The 16,545-nt window shown below is 40.9% G+C and overlaps 1 protein-coding gene across 1 annotated transcript in view; it reads right to left on the bottom strand.

Moving 5' to 3' along the window:
* psmd1 (proteasome 26S subunit, non-ATPase 1) overlaps nucleotides 1–16,545 on the bottom strand; it is a 101,528-nt gene that overhangs the window by 18,243 nt on the left and 66,740 nt on the right. The window contains exons 18-19 of the mRNA XM_043702385.2: nucleotides 15,433–15,549; nucleotides 9,149–9,251 (exon numbers count right to left, since the gene is read on the bottom strand). Coding sequence (XP_043558320.2) covers nucleotides 9,149–9,251; nucleotides 15,433–15,549 — 220 coding nt within the window. The remainder of the gene's footprint in view (nucleotides 1–9,148; nucleotides 9,252–15,432; nucleotides 15,550–16,545) is intronic.

The raw sequence follows: 16,545 nt of genomic DNA, 5'->3' as shown, positions 1-16,545 counted from the left end.
ACAATTTCCCAGGAACACCCTCTTGCTACCCTGATAAAACTCATCCGTATCGGGAGTGGAGTTGAAAAACTGCCATGCTTGCAAAAGGTTTATTATTTGTTTCATCTGCCTGCCTCAGGCCCTATCTCTGGCAGACCTACAGAGTTCAAACTAGGAAATCTGAGCAAGACAGACAATAGATTTCAAAGCTGTGCAGAAAGCAAAATAAAGATTGGAAAATGCAGATTTGCTTATCAGAAATTATACACGTAATAATATCTTTTATTGTTAAACACCATAAGAGAGTCACTACTTGTGGTGTACATTGGCCAGTCCCAGCAAAGGACAGACAATTAATCTGCTTTTTAGATATTTTTAATCAACCCGTTCAGGGATGTTATTACACATCTCTGGAATACAAGCCTCCTGTCATCCGATGTAGGGACACTACCACAGCCCGACAACAGCTTATCATTTTCATTTGATATACTACATATTTTCGAATCAACTTGTTCAGAAATATTACTACCAACGTCTGGAGCAGTTAGGACTCGGACCCAGGTCTTCTGACTCAGATGTAGGCTGCCAGTGCCATGAGGGCCCTTCAATCTACTTTATAGATATTTCTAATCAACCTATTCAGGGATGATATCACATACCTCTGGAGCAAATGAGACTTAAACCTGGGCCTTCTGGTTCGAGGGAGGAACACTATCCGCAAGATGGATCCAAATCAAGTTGTGGGTACTTTCTAATCAGAGATGTTATTACACACATCTGGAGCACGTGGGACTTGAACATGGGTCTCCTGGCTCAGACGTAGGGACATTACCACCATGTCACAACAGCTTTTTAAGGGATTTGCTTTATGAATTTTTTATTAACCTATTTTTCTAATCAACCTGTTCAGAGATGTAATTAGATACTTTTGGAGAAGGGACTTGAACCCGGGCCTTCCATTCCAGAGGTTGGGACACGACCATTGTGCTCCAGCTGTATAGGCCATTGCCTGTTACCTAAGGAACTCAAACTCAATGAGCTCCACAAGGAGATTAATTAGTGATTCCCATGGGCCTTGTAGGGAATATCACAATACAACAATTTTTTTTCCCCAAACAGAATATCATTCTTACAGGGCTAGGGCATTTATTAAGTAGTATTAATCATTTTCTACACACACACACACACACACACACACACTCATGAATACACTTGGCTTTTTCAGCCAATTTTAGGGTGAAAGTAGCAGACAGGTACGACAAGGTCATACAGTTGCTGTCATTTCAATGAACATTTCTCTGCAAAAACTGCAACAGTGCACTCCTTGGATAAGCAGGGTAATTCAGACTGCAACTTCTGGATTTTCACATTTGACTTTGCTCTTATATATTCCAGAAGTTGCTGTCAGATTTTCAATGAAGCAATGACTGTTCATAGAGTCGTGTTTATTCAAATTGCAAATTCCACGCCATTTGGTCCACAAAATTAACTGAATAAATATGAATCCATCAGTCTAACAAAATTAACTGAATAAATATGAATCCATTAGTAAAGATAGCTTAATGCATTTAAAAACAACATTGTAAACAAATGCTGAATTATCTGGTTGCAGGAGTTTAGCTTTGGTAGTAATTATATGGGCAGTACGATACAGCTGAATAGATGTCAACTTATATAACTGTAACAGAAAACAGCTTCATAATGAAAAACAGGAACAGTCTGAACTCTGCACAGACCGAGAGGTTTCTCGATGATGGGCTGATTCGTCAAAAAATCAATTTGCCAAATAATCTAGCAATTATCAGAGAAACACACAACTATTAAGGGTTTATTTTAAAATTGCAATTCAAATTGTATTAAATCCTCCTATTACATTATGTATAGAAAACCTGATTAGCCTAATATGATGGAGCAAAGCCTGATGACAACTGTCAAAACATTTTCAGGTCAAAAATCTGAACCCTTTAGAGCAAGTTTTATGTGTTTTTATCCCAAAAATTGAGATATTAAAGGCGATGATTATCGAAGTAGAACAAAGTGTAGAAGCCCTTGACAAGGCAACATTTGTCAGAGTACTGCAACCAAAATGATAACAATAGGAAAACCTCCTGTGCCTGGAGTTACATTTAACATATAGAAATAATGGTAAAAAAACCCCCAAAAACCTGTGAAGACTGGTAATCAGAAACAGGAATTGCTGGAAAAACTCAGATCTAGTAGCATTTGTGGAGAGAAAGCAGAGTTAGTGTTTTGGGTCCAGTGACCCATCACTCCATAGATACTGCCAGACCTGCTGGGTTTTCCCAGCAATTTCTGTTTCTGATTACCAGTCTTCACAGCTTTTGGGTTTTTTTCCATTATTTCTACATGTCAGATGTAACTCCAGGCACAGGAGGTTTTCCTATTGTTATCATTTTGGTTGCTGTACTCTGTCAAATGTTGCCTTGCAAATGGAATGATGAGTCACTGGACCCAAAACACTAACTCTGCCTCCTCTCCACAAATGCTACTAGACGTGCTGGGTTTTTCCAGTAATTTCTGTTTTTGTTTCTCATATAGAAAGCTGGTATGGTTTTCAGAGGTCAATCATCAGGACCTCAAAACATTGCTTCTAAAACCTTTCAAGGTTATGCCTTTGACCAAGCAACTTCAGCTATGATTAGCACTTTTTAAAAAAACATTAATGGACTAAGTGTTTAATTTAGTATCCATCCCTAATGCCCTTAAAAAGATGGTGGTGCGCAGTCTTCTTGGAACTGCTGCAGTTCTTAGAAAGGACACATAGATACCCACAGTGCTTTTTAGGAAGGGAGTCCCAGGATTTTCATTCAGCAACAGCAAAGAATAAATATAATTCCAAGTCAACATGGTGACAAGATTGGAGGGGAACTTGCAGGTGACAGCATTCCATGCATCTGTTACCCTTGTCCTTCTAGATTGCAGAGATCCTGGGTTTGAAATGTGCTGAGTTGCTACAATGGACATTGTAGATGCTATTGCTGCGAATGTTGAAGGTGGAGAGATGTCACAGTCCTACAGTATGGAAACAGACCCTACGGTCCAACTTGTCCAAGCTGACTAAGTTTCCCAAAGTAAACGATTCCCATTTTCCTGCATTTGGTCCATATCCTATAAAACCTCTCATTCATTTACCATCCAAAAGTCTTTTAAACGTTGTAACTGTACCTGCATCTACCACTTCCTCTGGCAATTCATTCCATGAATCTGTGAAAAAGTTGCCTCTCAAGTCCATTTTAAATCTTTCTCCTCTCATATCAAAGATTTGCCCTCTAGTTCTGAACTTTCCAACCCTAAGTCAAAGACATAGAACATAGAACAATACAGCGCAGTACAGGCCCTTCGGCCCTCGATGTTGCACCGATCCAAGCCCACCTAACCTACACTAGCCCACTATCTTCCATATGCCTATCCAATGCCCGCTTAAATGCCCATAATGAGGGAGAGTCCACCACTGCTACTGGCAGGGCATTCCATGAACTCACGACTCGCTGAGTAAAGAACCTACCCCTAACATCTGTCCTATACCTACCCCCCCTTAATTTAAAGCTATGCCCCCTTGTAATAGCTGACTCCATACGTGGAAAAAGATTCTCACTGTCGACCCTATCTAAACCCCTAATCATCTTATACACCTCTATCAAGTCACCCCTAAACCTTCTTTTCTCCAATGAAAACAACCCCAAGTGCCTCAGCCTTTCCTCATATGATCTTTCTACCATACCAGGCAACATCCTGGTAAACCTCCTCTGCACCCGTTCCAGTGCCTCCACATCCTTCCTATAGTATGGCGACCAAAACTGCACACAATACTCCAGATGTGGCCGCACCAGAGTCTTACACAACTGCAACATGACCTCAGTACTCCGGAACTCAATTCCTCTACCAATAAAAGCCAGTACGCCATATGCCTTCTTCACCGCACTATTTACCTGGGTGGCAACTTTCAAAGATTTGTGTACATGGACACCAAGATCCCTCTGCTCATCCACACTACCAAGTATCTGACCGTTAGCCCAGTACCCCATCTTTTTATTACCCTTACCAAAGTGAATCACCTCACACTTAGCTACATTGAACTCCATTTGCCATCTTTCTGCCCAGTTCTGCAGCTTATCTATATCCCGCTGTAACCTGCCACATCCTTCCTCACTGTCTACAACTCCTCCGACTTTCGTATCATCCGCAAACTTACTCACCCAACCTTCTAACCCCTCCTCCAGGTCATTTATAAAAATGACAAACAACAATGGTCCCAAAACAGATCCTTGCGGAACACCGCTCGTGACGGCACTCCAAGATGAACCTTTGCCATCAACTACTACCCTCTGTCTTCTTCCAGCCAGCCAACTCCTAATCCAAACCTCCAACTCACCGTCAATGCCATACCTCCGTATTTTTTGCAGTAGTCTACCATGGGGAACCTTATCAAACGCCTTACTAAAATCCATATACACCACATCTACTGCTTTCCCCTCGTCCACCTCCTTAGTCACCTTCTCAAAGAATTCAATAAGGTTTGTGAGGCACGACCTGCCCTTCACAAAACCATGCTGACTATCCTTGATCACATTATTCCTATCCAGATGTTCATAAATCCTATCCCTTACAATTCTCTCTAAGATTTTGCCCACAACAGAAGTGAGACTCACCGGCCTATAGTTACTAGGGTTATCCCTACTCCCCTTCTTGAACAAGGGAACCACATTTGCTAGCCTCCAATCTTCTGGCACTACTCCTGTAGACAACGAGGACATAAAAATCAAGGCCAATGGCTCTGCAATCTCCTCCCTTGCTTCCCAGAGAATCCTAGGATAAATGCCATCAGGCCCAGGGGACTTATCTATTTTCACCCTTTCCAGAATTTCCAACACCTCTTCTCTACATACCTCAAAGCCATCCATTCTACTTAATTGTGACTCAGTACTCACATTGACAACAATGTCCTGTTCCTGATTGAATACTGACGAAAAGTATTCATTCAGTGTCTCCCCAATCTCTTCAGCCTCCACACGCAACTTCCCACTACTATCCTTGACTGGACCTATTCCTACCCTAGTCATTCTTTTATTCCTGACATACCTATAGAAAGCCTTAGGGTTTTCCCTAATCCTACCAACTAAGGACCTTTCATGACCCCTCCTTGCTGCTCTTAGCTCTCTCTTCAGGTCCTTCCTGGCTACCTTATAACTCTCAATCGCCCCAATTGAACCTTCACGCCTCATCTTTACATAGGCCGCCCTCTTCCATTTAACAAGGGATTCCAATTCCTTATTAAACCACGGCTCCCTCACACGACCCTTTCCTCCCTGCCTGCCGGGCACATACTTATCAAGGACACTCAATAATTGCTCCTTGAACAAGCTCCACATATCAATTACACCCTTGCCTTGAAGCTTACTTTTCCAGGCCACACATCCTAAGTCATGCCTCACAGCATCATAATTTCCCTGCCCCCATCTATAACTCTTGCCCTGTAGTGCACACTTATCCCTCTCCATCACTAGAGTAAAGGTCACCGAATTGTGGTCACTGTCCCCAAAGTGCTCACCTACCTCTAATTCTAACACCTGGCCTGGTTCATTACCCAGAACCAAATCCAGTATGGCCTCACCTCTTGTTGGCCTATCTACATATTGTGTCAGGAAACCCTCCTGCACACATTGGACAAACACTGACCCATCTAACGAACTTGAGCTATAGCTTTCCCAATTAATATCAGGAAAGTTAAAGTCCCCCATAACAACCACCCTATTACTTTCACTCTTCTCTTGAATCATCCTCGCAATCCTTTCTTCTACGTTTCTAGGACTATTAGGAGGCCTGTAAAAAACTCCTAACAGGGTGAGCTCACCTTTCCTATTCCTAACCTCAGCCCAAACTACCTCAGATGGCGAGTCTTCATCCATCGTCCTTTCCACAGCTGTAATACTATCTTTGACAAGCAATGCCACACCTCCCCCTCTTTTACCCCCACCTCTGACCCTACTAAAACATTTAAACCCTGGAACCTGCAACAGCCAATCCTGTCCCTGTTCTACCCATGTCTCCGTAATAGCCTCAACATCGAAGTCCCAGGTACCAACCCACGCTGCAAGTTCACCTACCTTATTTCGTATACTTCTTGCATTGAAGTATACACACTTCAAACCACTTTCCTGTTTACAGGCACCCTCCTTTGAAATTGATGCCATGTTCCTAACCTCCCTACATTCCAGGTCCTGCACCCTAAAGCTACAGTCTGGGTTCCCATGCCCCTGCAGAGTTAGTTTAAACCCCCCCCCAAGAGCACTAGCAAACCTCCCACCAAGGATACTGGTGCCCCTCAGGTTCAGGTGTAGACCATCCTGTTTATAGAGGTCCCATCTTCCCCAGAAAGAACCCCAGTTATCCAAATACCGGAATCCCTCCCTCCTGCACCATCCCTGTAGCCACGCATTTAACTGTTCTCTCTCCCTATTCCTCGACTCTCTATCACGTGGCACGGGTAACAAATCAGAGACAACAACTCTGTTCGTTCTAACTCTGAGCTTCCAACCTAGCTCCCTGAAAGCCTGCCTAACATCCTCAGCGCTCCTCCTACCTATGTCATTGGTGCCAATGTGGACCACGACTTCGGGCTGCTCCCCCTCTCCCTTAAGGACCCGGAAAACACGATCAGAGACATCACGTACCCTTGCACCTGGGAGGCAACATACCAAATGTGAGTCTCTCTCGTTCCCACAAAACCTCCTATCTGTGCCCCGAACTATCGAGTCCCCAATTACTATTGCTCTGCTCTTCTCCACCCTTCCTTTCTGAGTAACGGGGACAGACTCCGTGCCAGAGGCCTGAGCCCCGTTACTTGCCCCTGGTAAGTCGTCCCCCCACAAGTATCCAAAACGGTATACTTGTTCTTGAGGGGAACGGCCGCAGGGGGTCCCTGCACTGGCTGCTTCCTCCCAGTCCCCCTCACTGTCACCCATCTATCTGCCATCTTTGGAGTTACTACTTCCCTAAAGCTCCGATCTAAGACCTTTGCTGTTCACCTTATCTATGCTGCTCATAATTTTATAAACTTCTACAAGGTCATTCTGTAACGTCTCATGCTCTAGTGAAAAAAACCCCAGCCTACCCTCATAACTCAACCCTCCAGTCTGGATAACATTAATTATTAAGGAAGAAATAGCAGCACATTTGGAAAATGAAATAGAAATCATATCTGACTAATTTATTAGAGTTATTCGAGTAAGTATCAACCAGAGTGGATACACTGGTTACTGACTGCCAACCTGAAAAAGATCCATTTATTCCGATTTCACTGTTTCCTGCCCATGAGTCAATTCTCTATCCATGCCAACATACTACCTTCAACACTGTGGGCTCTTCTGACTTAACCTTTTGTGAGGTGCTTGTCAAACACCTTCTGGAAGTCCAATTATCATACATCTACTGGTTCCTGTCTAGATGTCATTGAGGGTTTCTGGGATTCTCCTGGAGCTGTGCTCATCCAGGTTAGTGCAGGAGAAACCCTCCTGGACTTGTGCTTTGTAGATAGTGGATGGGTTTTGAAAAGTCAGGAAGTGAGTTATTTGCTATAAAATTCCTAAACTCTGACCTGCATTTGAGCCAGACTGCCTAGCAGCATGGCTAGTTCTGGAGCACAAATCTTCAGTTTATTTGCCAGAATGTTGTCAGGGCCCACAATCTTTGCAGTAACTAGAGCCTTTAGTGTTTCTTGCTATCACATGGTTTGAATCAAATTGGCTGAAAATTGGCAATTGTGATGGAGCGGACCTCCGAGAGACCGAGATGGAACATCCATCCAGCACGACTGGCTGAAGATGGATGCAAATACTTCAGTGTTATCTTTTGCACTGATGTGTAGTCTATAAACCTGCAGGCATTTCTTGGAATCGGATTCCCTCTTTATACTTTGAGAAAACATTGGATCCAATTCATCATAGGCAGCAGTGCCAAATGTTGGGGGAAGACACTGAAATCACTGAAGGAATGAATATGGCTGCTGTTTGGAGAACCTGTCTTCCAGTTTCAAATTACAATATGATATGGCATGTATATTTTATTTCTAATAAGAGCTTTGTATAAATATAGAAATTAACTATAAAAATAAGGAAAATAGGAATTTCCAGATATTTGGATTAGAAGATATCAAAACAATGACAAATGCTAAGGATTAACCCACTATAAGTCAAACTTTTTTTAAGCTTAAATGATAAACCCATCTTCATTAATAACAACAGACATGAAAAAATATATTAATTGTAAAGTTTGATAAAGGAACTCAGTACAACATATGTTGCTCTCATTGAATACTTCAAATTGCGGAGGAATGAGAATCAGTTTTTATCCTAATTAAAAAGGATTGTCTCAAAGGAGGTGCATTTTGAAACAAGCTCTTCAATTTAACAGAGTAATCATACATGAGCCCACATTACAATTTCAAAATCAAGGTTCAAATTAATGCAATTGAACATAAAGAAAGAAAAGGTGAGGAGGAAGAGAGTAGGAAAAAAGTGCCCTGTTAGTATTGCAGCAGAGAGATAACCAAGATTGTGTATTCAAGCCTCCGGAATGGGGCTTAATGCAAAGACCTTCTGACTGAGAAGAGTGTGCTCTACAACTGAGCTACAGTTGACATCTGGTCAAATGTATAAGCACTGATGGGCAGCATTCAGATGTGAATAGAAAAAATGGGGAGTGTGAATTATGAAAATATGACCAAGGACTTCATGCAAGAAGTTAATTTCTGTCTTGTCACACATGCGCCTGCAGAATGCTACTACCAGTTTCATTTTTGTTTTGCATTGTTAAAATTTTAAGATTCTTGCTTTTTATGTACAAATATTAGTAGCATATGGTTCCTATTTACTTTTGACAAATAGCCCATAATCAAGCACTATGAACTCTGAAGGAAAAGCTAGATTAAGACAGTTCAGGCAACTGTAAATCAGTGCAATGCTAATTCAACTTGGCAAATTGCTAGTTTGTTAAAAAATTCTTTAAGTTACTAGCTTAAAAAGCACTGGAATCTATTGCCAAACAAAAACACTCAATAGGTGCCTCCAAAAAAAGTTCAAATGAGATAATTACAAGTTCTCTAAACCAGCTTTCTGTTTGGTATTAAATGATTGTATTACTTAAGTGTTACCTGCATCAAGTATGCCCTGAGCTAGTATAGCACCAAACTTGGCCATGACATCATCGTGCTTGTCATTGATAACCTTTGCGTAAAGCTGTCGGAACTGAGACACCTGGTAAGGAGACACAGGACAATAGGTCAAAGAGGAATTTATATAAAATCAAAACATTTCAGTTCAAATGTTAAAAATATGCACAACCCTACCATTTTTTGAAATAGAAATACCCCAAATATGGAGGAATTACAGGTACTGCATGAAACACAGAAAAAACAACCATGAAATTCCCTGAAAAGTCTTGTTGAAATTATGCATACTTCACAAAGTTAAGAGCTGATCAAGCAAACAACATTTTGTTCTGTATGGCACTGAGCCAATGAGTATATCATATAGTCAACTGGAGAACATTTCTTTGCACTGATGTGTAGATGTTGGATCAACTTTGGGAAGTCAGACAGTGAGGCACTGAGACGTTGGTAATCCAGTAATAAATCAGAACCACAAGCTGTTTGACGCTAGAATGGAATGTGCCTTCCCGATGCAGTGTGAAAATTGTCACTGAGCGACCACAGGTCATGATCATATTGAAATCAAGTTTTTTGACTGGCTTTAATACGTGCAGCATGTGTGTAGCTGGTTCAGTTGAGTTTCAATAGTGACTCTCTCTGAGATGTAGATAATTGCTCCAAATCATATTGTAATCTATACCTTGGCTTTATGCACAACTTGATGCATCTAAGATTGGTTTGCTTCATTATTTGAGGAATTACAATTGGGACTGAACATTGCACAAATAAAATAAAAGCTCCATTTCTTACCCCATGCAGGGAAATCATGCATGAAATAGCAAAATAAAAAGTTGGACCTAGAAACTTGTTGGGGCAGCACAGTGGCTCAGTGGTTAGCACTGCTGTCTCACAGCTCTAGGGTCCCAGGTTCGATTCCAGGCTCGGGCGACTGCCTGTGTGGAGTTTGCACATTCTCCTCGTGTCTGCGTGGGTTTTTTCCAGGTGCTCCAGTTTCCTCCCACAGTCCAAAGATGTGCAGGTCAGGTGAATTGGTCATGTTAAATTGCCCATAGTGCTAGGTGCATTAGTCAGAGGGAAACGGGTCTGGGTGGGTTACTCTTCGGAGGGTCGGTGTGGACTTGTTGGGCCGAAGGGCCTGTTTTCATACTGTAGGGAATCTAATCTAATCAAAACTTTTCAGGAATGTACAGGGCTAGGATGACTGGCTTTCAACCAGCTATAAACATCTTACTTTGTGTGTATGACTTCAGTCACTGGTCAACTTCCCTCCTAAATTACTTGAACAAAACCAAAATAATTCGTTTCCTGAAAATCTCAAATAAAAATTGAAAATGCTCTAAACATTCAGCATGCCAGCTGTGGAGAAAGACCGTGTGAACGTTTGAGGTTCATGACCTCCACAGATATTGCCTGACTTGCCGTATATTTCCAGGATTCTGTTTTTATCCCGTTTAGATTAGTTTGACTAGGATGCTTGGTACCACAATCACCCACGTGCTTCTTTAAGGTTTTGCTTCATCTCTATGTTTGATTCACTGTAATAAAGATTGCAATAAAGCCCGAAGTCAAATGGTCCTGGCAAATCTCAAACTGAGCACCAGAATGCAAATTACTGGGACTAGCCAATAAGAATAACTTGATAACAATGCTGACAACTCTTACTTTCATTTTGCTGATGATTGAGAATAAGTTTATAGAACGGCAATCATCCAGCTTAGATTTGTTCTGTTTTTGTGTACAAGATATAATTAAACAGTTTTTCACATTGTTGGGTAAATGTCAGTGCTGTAACTACAATGGAGTATATTATTTAAGGGTGTAACAAATGAACGATGTCTAGAGCACTATGGTTGAGGTGCTGTCTTGGCTTGATAGCTTTATTTTGTCCAGTCCACTAAGCTATTTGATGACACCATATGGAGCAAATTGAATTAGCTGAAGATAATGATGATGGGGGTGCTATCATGGTGAGATCCCTGATTCCATTGATTGGAGACCAAGAGGAATGGATTAGCTGTCTTTTGTACTTGTACGTATGTATGTTGAAGATAGGATGTTCATTGAGCAGCCTCTTCTTGCTAATTCCTAATTATCTATTTTTAGTCAAAAATTGGAAACGGATTTGTTATTTTAAGAAAACATTAGAAAAACACTCAACTGATCATTCATTTCAATATGCTTTTTGAAGTCCCTAATTCACCATAATTTAAGACTATCTGAATTTTGTTGTCACCATTTCCAAGTTTATAACTAATCTTGATTTTCACCTTGGCATCATGATATCCATACTATTTATAGACATTTACAATACAGAACAAGGCCATTCAGCCTATCCTATTTGCAAAGATCTGACTATACAAATTCCATTTGAGAATTCTTGGCCCCTAGCCATCGAAGCAAGTGACTATCTAAGTACTACTTTAACGTTATGGAGATTAGATTAGATTAGATTACTTACAGTGTGGAAACAGGCCCTTCGGCCCAACAAGTCCACACCGACCCGCCGAAGCGCAACCCACCCAGACCCATTCCCCTACGTTTACCTCTTCACCTAACACTACGGGCAATTTAGCATGGTCAATTCACCTAACCTGCACATTTTTGGATTGTGGGAGGAAACCGGAGCACCCGGAGAAAACACACGCAGACACGGGGAGAATGTGCAAACTCCACACAGAGAGTCGCCAGAGGCGGGAATTGAACCCGGGTCTCTGGCGCTGTGAGGCAGCAGTGCTAACCACTGTGCCACCGTGCCCGAGAGTTTCTGACTCAACCATTCCTTTAGGCAGCTGAGTTCCAGAAGACACTTCTGGTATCAGGGAGGTTAAAACTAGGGCACAAAGGCTTAATGTAATTGCAAGGAGGTTAGAGGGGCCTTCAGAATTTCTTTCACCTCGAGGATGCTGTGGGATATGCACTTGAGAGTGAAAAACTCATCAATGAACAAACTGAAGTCAATGGGAACCACAGAATCCCTACAGTTCAGATAGAGGCCATTCAGCCCGCCAAGTCTGCACTAACCTTTCGAAGAGCATCCCACACTATCCCTGTAAACCCACATTAATCAGAAACAATACACCTAATCTACACATCTTGGTCTGTGGTGGGAACCTGAGCACCCAACAAAAACCCATACAGACACAGGGAGAATGTGTAAACTCCATACACTCACCCAAGGCTGAAATCGAACCTGGGTCCCTGGCGCTGTGAGGCAGTAGAGTTAACCACTGTGTCACCATGCTGCTCTGTGAGAAAACCATCTGCTGTCTGCAGTCACACTTAATACAAAGGTTGTGATTGTTGGAGGTCAACCATCTCACTACCATGACATCACTGCAGAAGGTTCATTTTTATTTCTGTCTGTAGGAGTTTCTTAGGGAAATGTTGCAACCGTCTTCAGCTGTTTCGCTTCCATCTAAAGTGGAAAGTGGGGATGCTTAGTATGATTGCACTATCTGCAGCACAAATTGCAACTCCTCAGATACTGAAGCAGTCTATGTCTGCATGCAGCATGAACTTGTCAATATTCAGGTTTGGGTTGATTAGTGGCCAGGTTATATTCCTATCCCTCAAGTGCCAGACAATGACCATCTTCAACACAAGAGAATCACCCATCTGCCCTTTCCATTCAATGGCATTACTATTGCTAAATTGCCTCATCATCATCATCTTGGAGATTACCACTGACTGGAAACAAAACTGACAGGTCATATAAATATTGTAGCTTCAAGTGCAAGTCAGAGGTTGAGAATTTTATGGGGAGTTACTTAATTCACAAATCCCCAAAGTGTTCTCGCCATCCACAAGTCACAATTCAAACCTGAGAAAGAATATTCTCCATTAGCTTTGATGAGTGAAGCTTCAACAACATTCTCGAAGTTCGTATTAGATAAACTAGCCTGCTTGATTGGCACCTTCGCTTGGGGAATTTGGGATGGGTAATAAAAGCTGGCCTAGCCATTGATGCCCACATTCTATGAAAAAAAAAGGCTATAGGGCTATGAACCAAGAGGTGGAAGGTGGGATAAGAATGAATAGGTCAACTGATACACACAAGATGAGCTGAGTGGTCCTCTTGTGGGTCATAAGTTTTCCATGTTCCACCGCTTGCAACGAATAATGGCCTGGAAATTTTAAGTTATTAAATTTGGAAGAATCCCAAAAAAAACTCAACATAAGCTTTTGAGACTGTAAACACCTGACATAATGAAACGCATAAGTAGGTCTCACAGAACATGATTCATGACTTTGCTAAGTGTCTTCCTTGGCTCAGTGGAACAAAATCTAGTACTGAGGGAATGCTGCATTGACGTCTTTCAGATGAGATACTTGACCTTCCAGTCGAAATAGTCTACTTTGATTTTCTTTCTGAGGCGCAGGGTTGTTCTCCGCAGTATCTGACTAATATTTATTCCTAAACTAAAACTCCCAAGATTATTTGAATATTCTCAAATTGCTGTTTGAGATATAATTCTGTGAAATTAGCTACTTTTTTTCCTATATTACAAATGACAACACTTCAAAAGTACTTTGTCGCTGTTAAGTGCTTCAACATGTTCTGAGGTTGAGAAAGATGTAACTTAAACATTTACATTTCTTTAACTATTTCAAACTAATAGTTGTTTGCTTCAAACAACTTGTGCAGTCAGATATTTTCTGTTAGCATATTTATGCCAATTAACAGCAAATAGCAAAGATGGTAATCAAAAGTAATCTTCTCTTGTCTTCTTACCTAAGGCAAAATTTATAACTCAGATTGTAGTGAAGCGCTCAAGATATAAGGCATCAATTTATCTCAGTCACTGTGACAGTACCAATGATAACACACTAATAATCATGGTGAGGCTTTGTTGCTTGGTCTAGAAAGTGCACACTTTTGGGAAAAAATGAAGCGGTGACAGAAATAAACTTTTATTCTATAAGTAATTAATTGCCTCAAGTGGTATCAATCTCAGTTAGTCAATAGTTTGTGGATTCAAGCTTTATTTTGGATTTGAGCATGTCATCCAAGATGATAACTTATTACAGAACTACGGGAACTTTGTAAAATAGCTGCATAGCAGATAGCATCATCTTTCAGTTAAGATGTCGAACAGAAGGTCTGTTTGCCAGCAAAGATGAACAGACAAGCCCTCATGGCATTATTTAAAGTGCAGCTGGGGAGTTTACCCCTCAACCAATAGCACTAAATATGAGCTAATCTTTATCTCTTTTGATCTTTTTGCAGTGTTATGAGCAAGTTAGCTATCACTTTTGCATATATAAATGATGACTAAACATCAAAATTAATATACAAATTGAGAAACTTTGGGGAAGTCCTCACAGATCTGAAAATTGTTACAAAACTGCATTTATTTCAAGCCCAGGTTGCTGGACAGGATGCCAAGATATACAAACTTGGTCAGAAGAATTAATAATGGCATAACCAATCTGACAGTACAAACTGAGTGGCATGATAAAAGTAAATACAAACCGTGCAGCTGATCTAATCATGAAAATAAATTCAAAGACAGAACTGAAAATGACATACAAAAACAAAACCTTTAAATTTCAAAGCTTTAACTTCACAGAATCCGTAGTGTAGAAGCAGGCTATTTGGCCCATCAAGTCCATACTGATCCTCCAGAGAGCATCCCATCTAGACCCACCCCCCTACCTTATCCCTGAAACCCTGCATTTCTCATGACTTTAGCATAGCCAATCCACCTAACCTGCCCATCTTTGGACTGTGGGAAGTAGCGCGGAGGAGACCCATGTAGAAATAGGGAGAATGTGTAAACTCCAGAGAGACAGTTACCCAAGCCTGGAATTGAACCTTGGGTCCCTGGTGCTGGGAAACAGCAGTACGAATCACTGACCCACCATGCTGCCCTAACTTTAAACATGAAAAATGCAAGAACATGAATTAACAAACGCACTTATAAGTTATAATAACAAGACAAACTGTTGCCGCTGACAAGGAAACTTCCAAAATAAAGCAACAGTTAAACAGGGTCAGGCGATAATAAGCATGGACTAAATATGCTTTCTGTACAGAATTAAGTGTTCATAATAGTTTGAATGATCTGGAATAATTCATTTGGACTTGAAATTGAAATAGGTGAAGAATAACTGGGTTGTGTAATCCAACTTCTGATTAACAACAAATTTAATTCTCCTTGCAGTTCATCTGCATTAAACAGTGAATGGATTCTGTGTTGGCCAATTATTTATGCAACCTGAACACTTATTATTTGAATGGACCCAGTGCATATATTCAGCCTTACCTTTGGGCACGTGATCTCTGTTTGCTGGATTAGCAGAAGGGCCGAAGCAATCAGGGCACCCTGGCGCACATAGTTCACTGGATCATTAGTCATTGGCTCCAAAAGGTTTATGGCATCCTGTAAAGCAATTGAAACAGTCATTTGAACAGGTGGTGTGGCAGAAAACTATATGCTAGGCTAAAGGCTTCAAAACTCAAGTTTGGCAGTAATAATTTTCCAGCTCAGTACTAGACACTCATGCTTACTAACTCAGAACTAAATGTAGATTTATCTATCATTGATTTGAGCTAATTTGTTAAGCTGTAAGTCACATACTACAGCTACCATGTATGCAGAGTAAGACTTGTTGGCAGCATGGGGCTCTTAGCATTTCAAACAAAGTCCTCAACGTTATCAAGTTGGAGGGAGCAGGTTCTATTTTAGATTACATTCTTTTTCTGTTGTCTTCTGACAAAGATAAACTATCAGGCAGAAATGTGTTGGATATAGCATATTGGGAATTAAATGAATGCATGGCACTTCAAGGATATACATATGAAAAATAAACTTTTTGAGTGACTCAATTAGTAGTAGTGCAATAAAATGTTGATTGTATCCATCCATCTTTATGTTCAGTTAAAATGAGAAATCTACAAAAAACAGATTCCAACTAATTTCAAAGAAAACAGTTTTCCTAAAAAGCACCAAAGTAGGGGCAATTACAACATTAGCCAATTACAATTTTGCCAAAATTACTCCAGCAACCATTTTAACTTCTGACTCATCATCCACTAAATTTACCATAAAGTCACCCCAGTTCTAAAAATTTGTTATATGTACACATTTAAAGTTGACAACATCTCTTAATGCTGAAAATGTGTTGCTGGAAAAGCGCAGCAGGTCAGGCAGCATCCAAGGAACAGGAGAATCGACGTTTCGGGCATAAGCCCTTCTTCAGGAACATCTCTTAATGCCCTTATTACATTCTTTGCTTGAAGGAAAACAATTCCAGCTTTCCTAATATTTCCATAAGACTGAAGATCTTTCTAGAGAGAATACACATGAAATTTTGTTACGTACGAGAGCTATTTGGAGTAAAATATGGAAGATGTTTTAATGTTGAGCTCACTTCAC

Source organism: Chiloscyllium plagiosum, unplaced genomic scaffold, assembly GCF_037043375.1.
Source record: "Chiloscyllium plagiosum isolate Xiang-an unplaced genomic scaffold, Cpla_swu_hap1 HiC_scaffold_13, whole genome shotgun sequence".
NCBI lineage: Eukaryota > Metazoa > Chordata > Chondrichthyes > Orectolobiformes > Hemiscylliidae > Chiloscyllium > Chiloscyllium plagiosum.
This window is presented reverse-complemented; position numbering and strand designations above follow the sequence as displayed.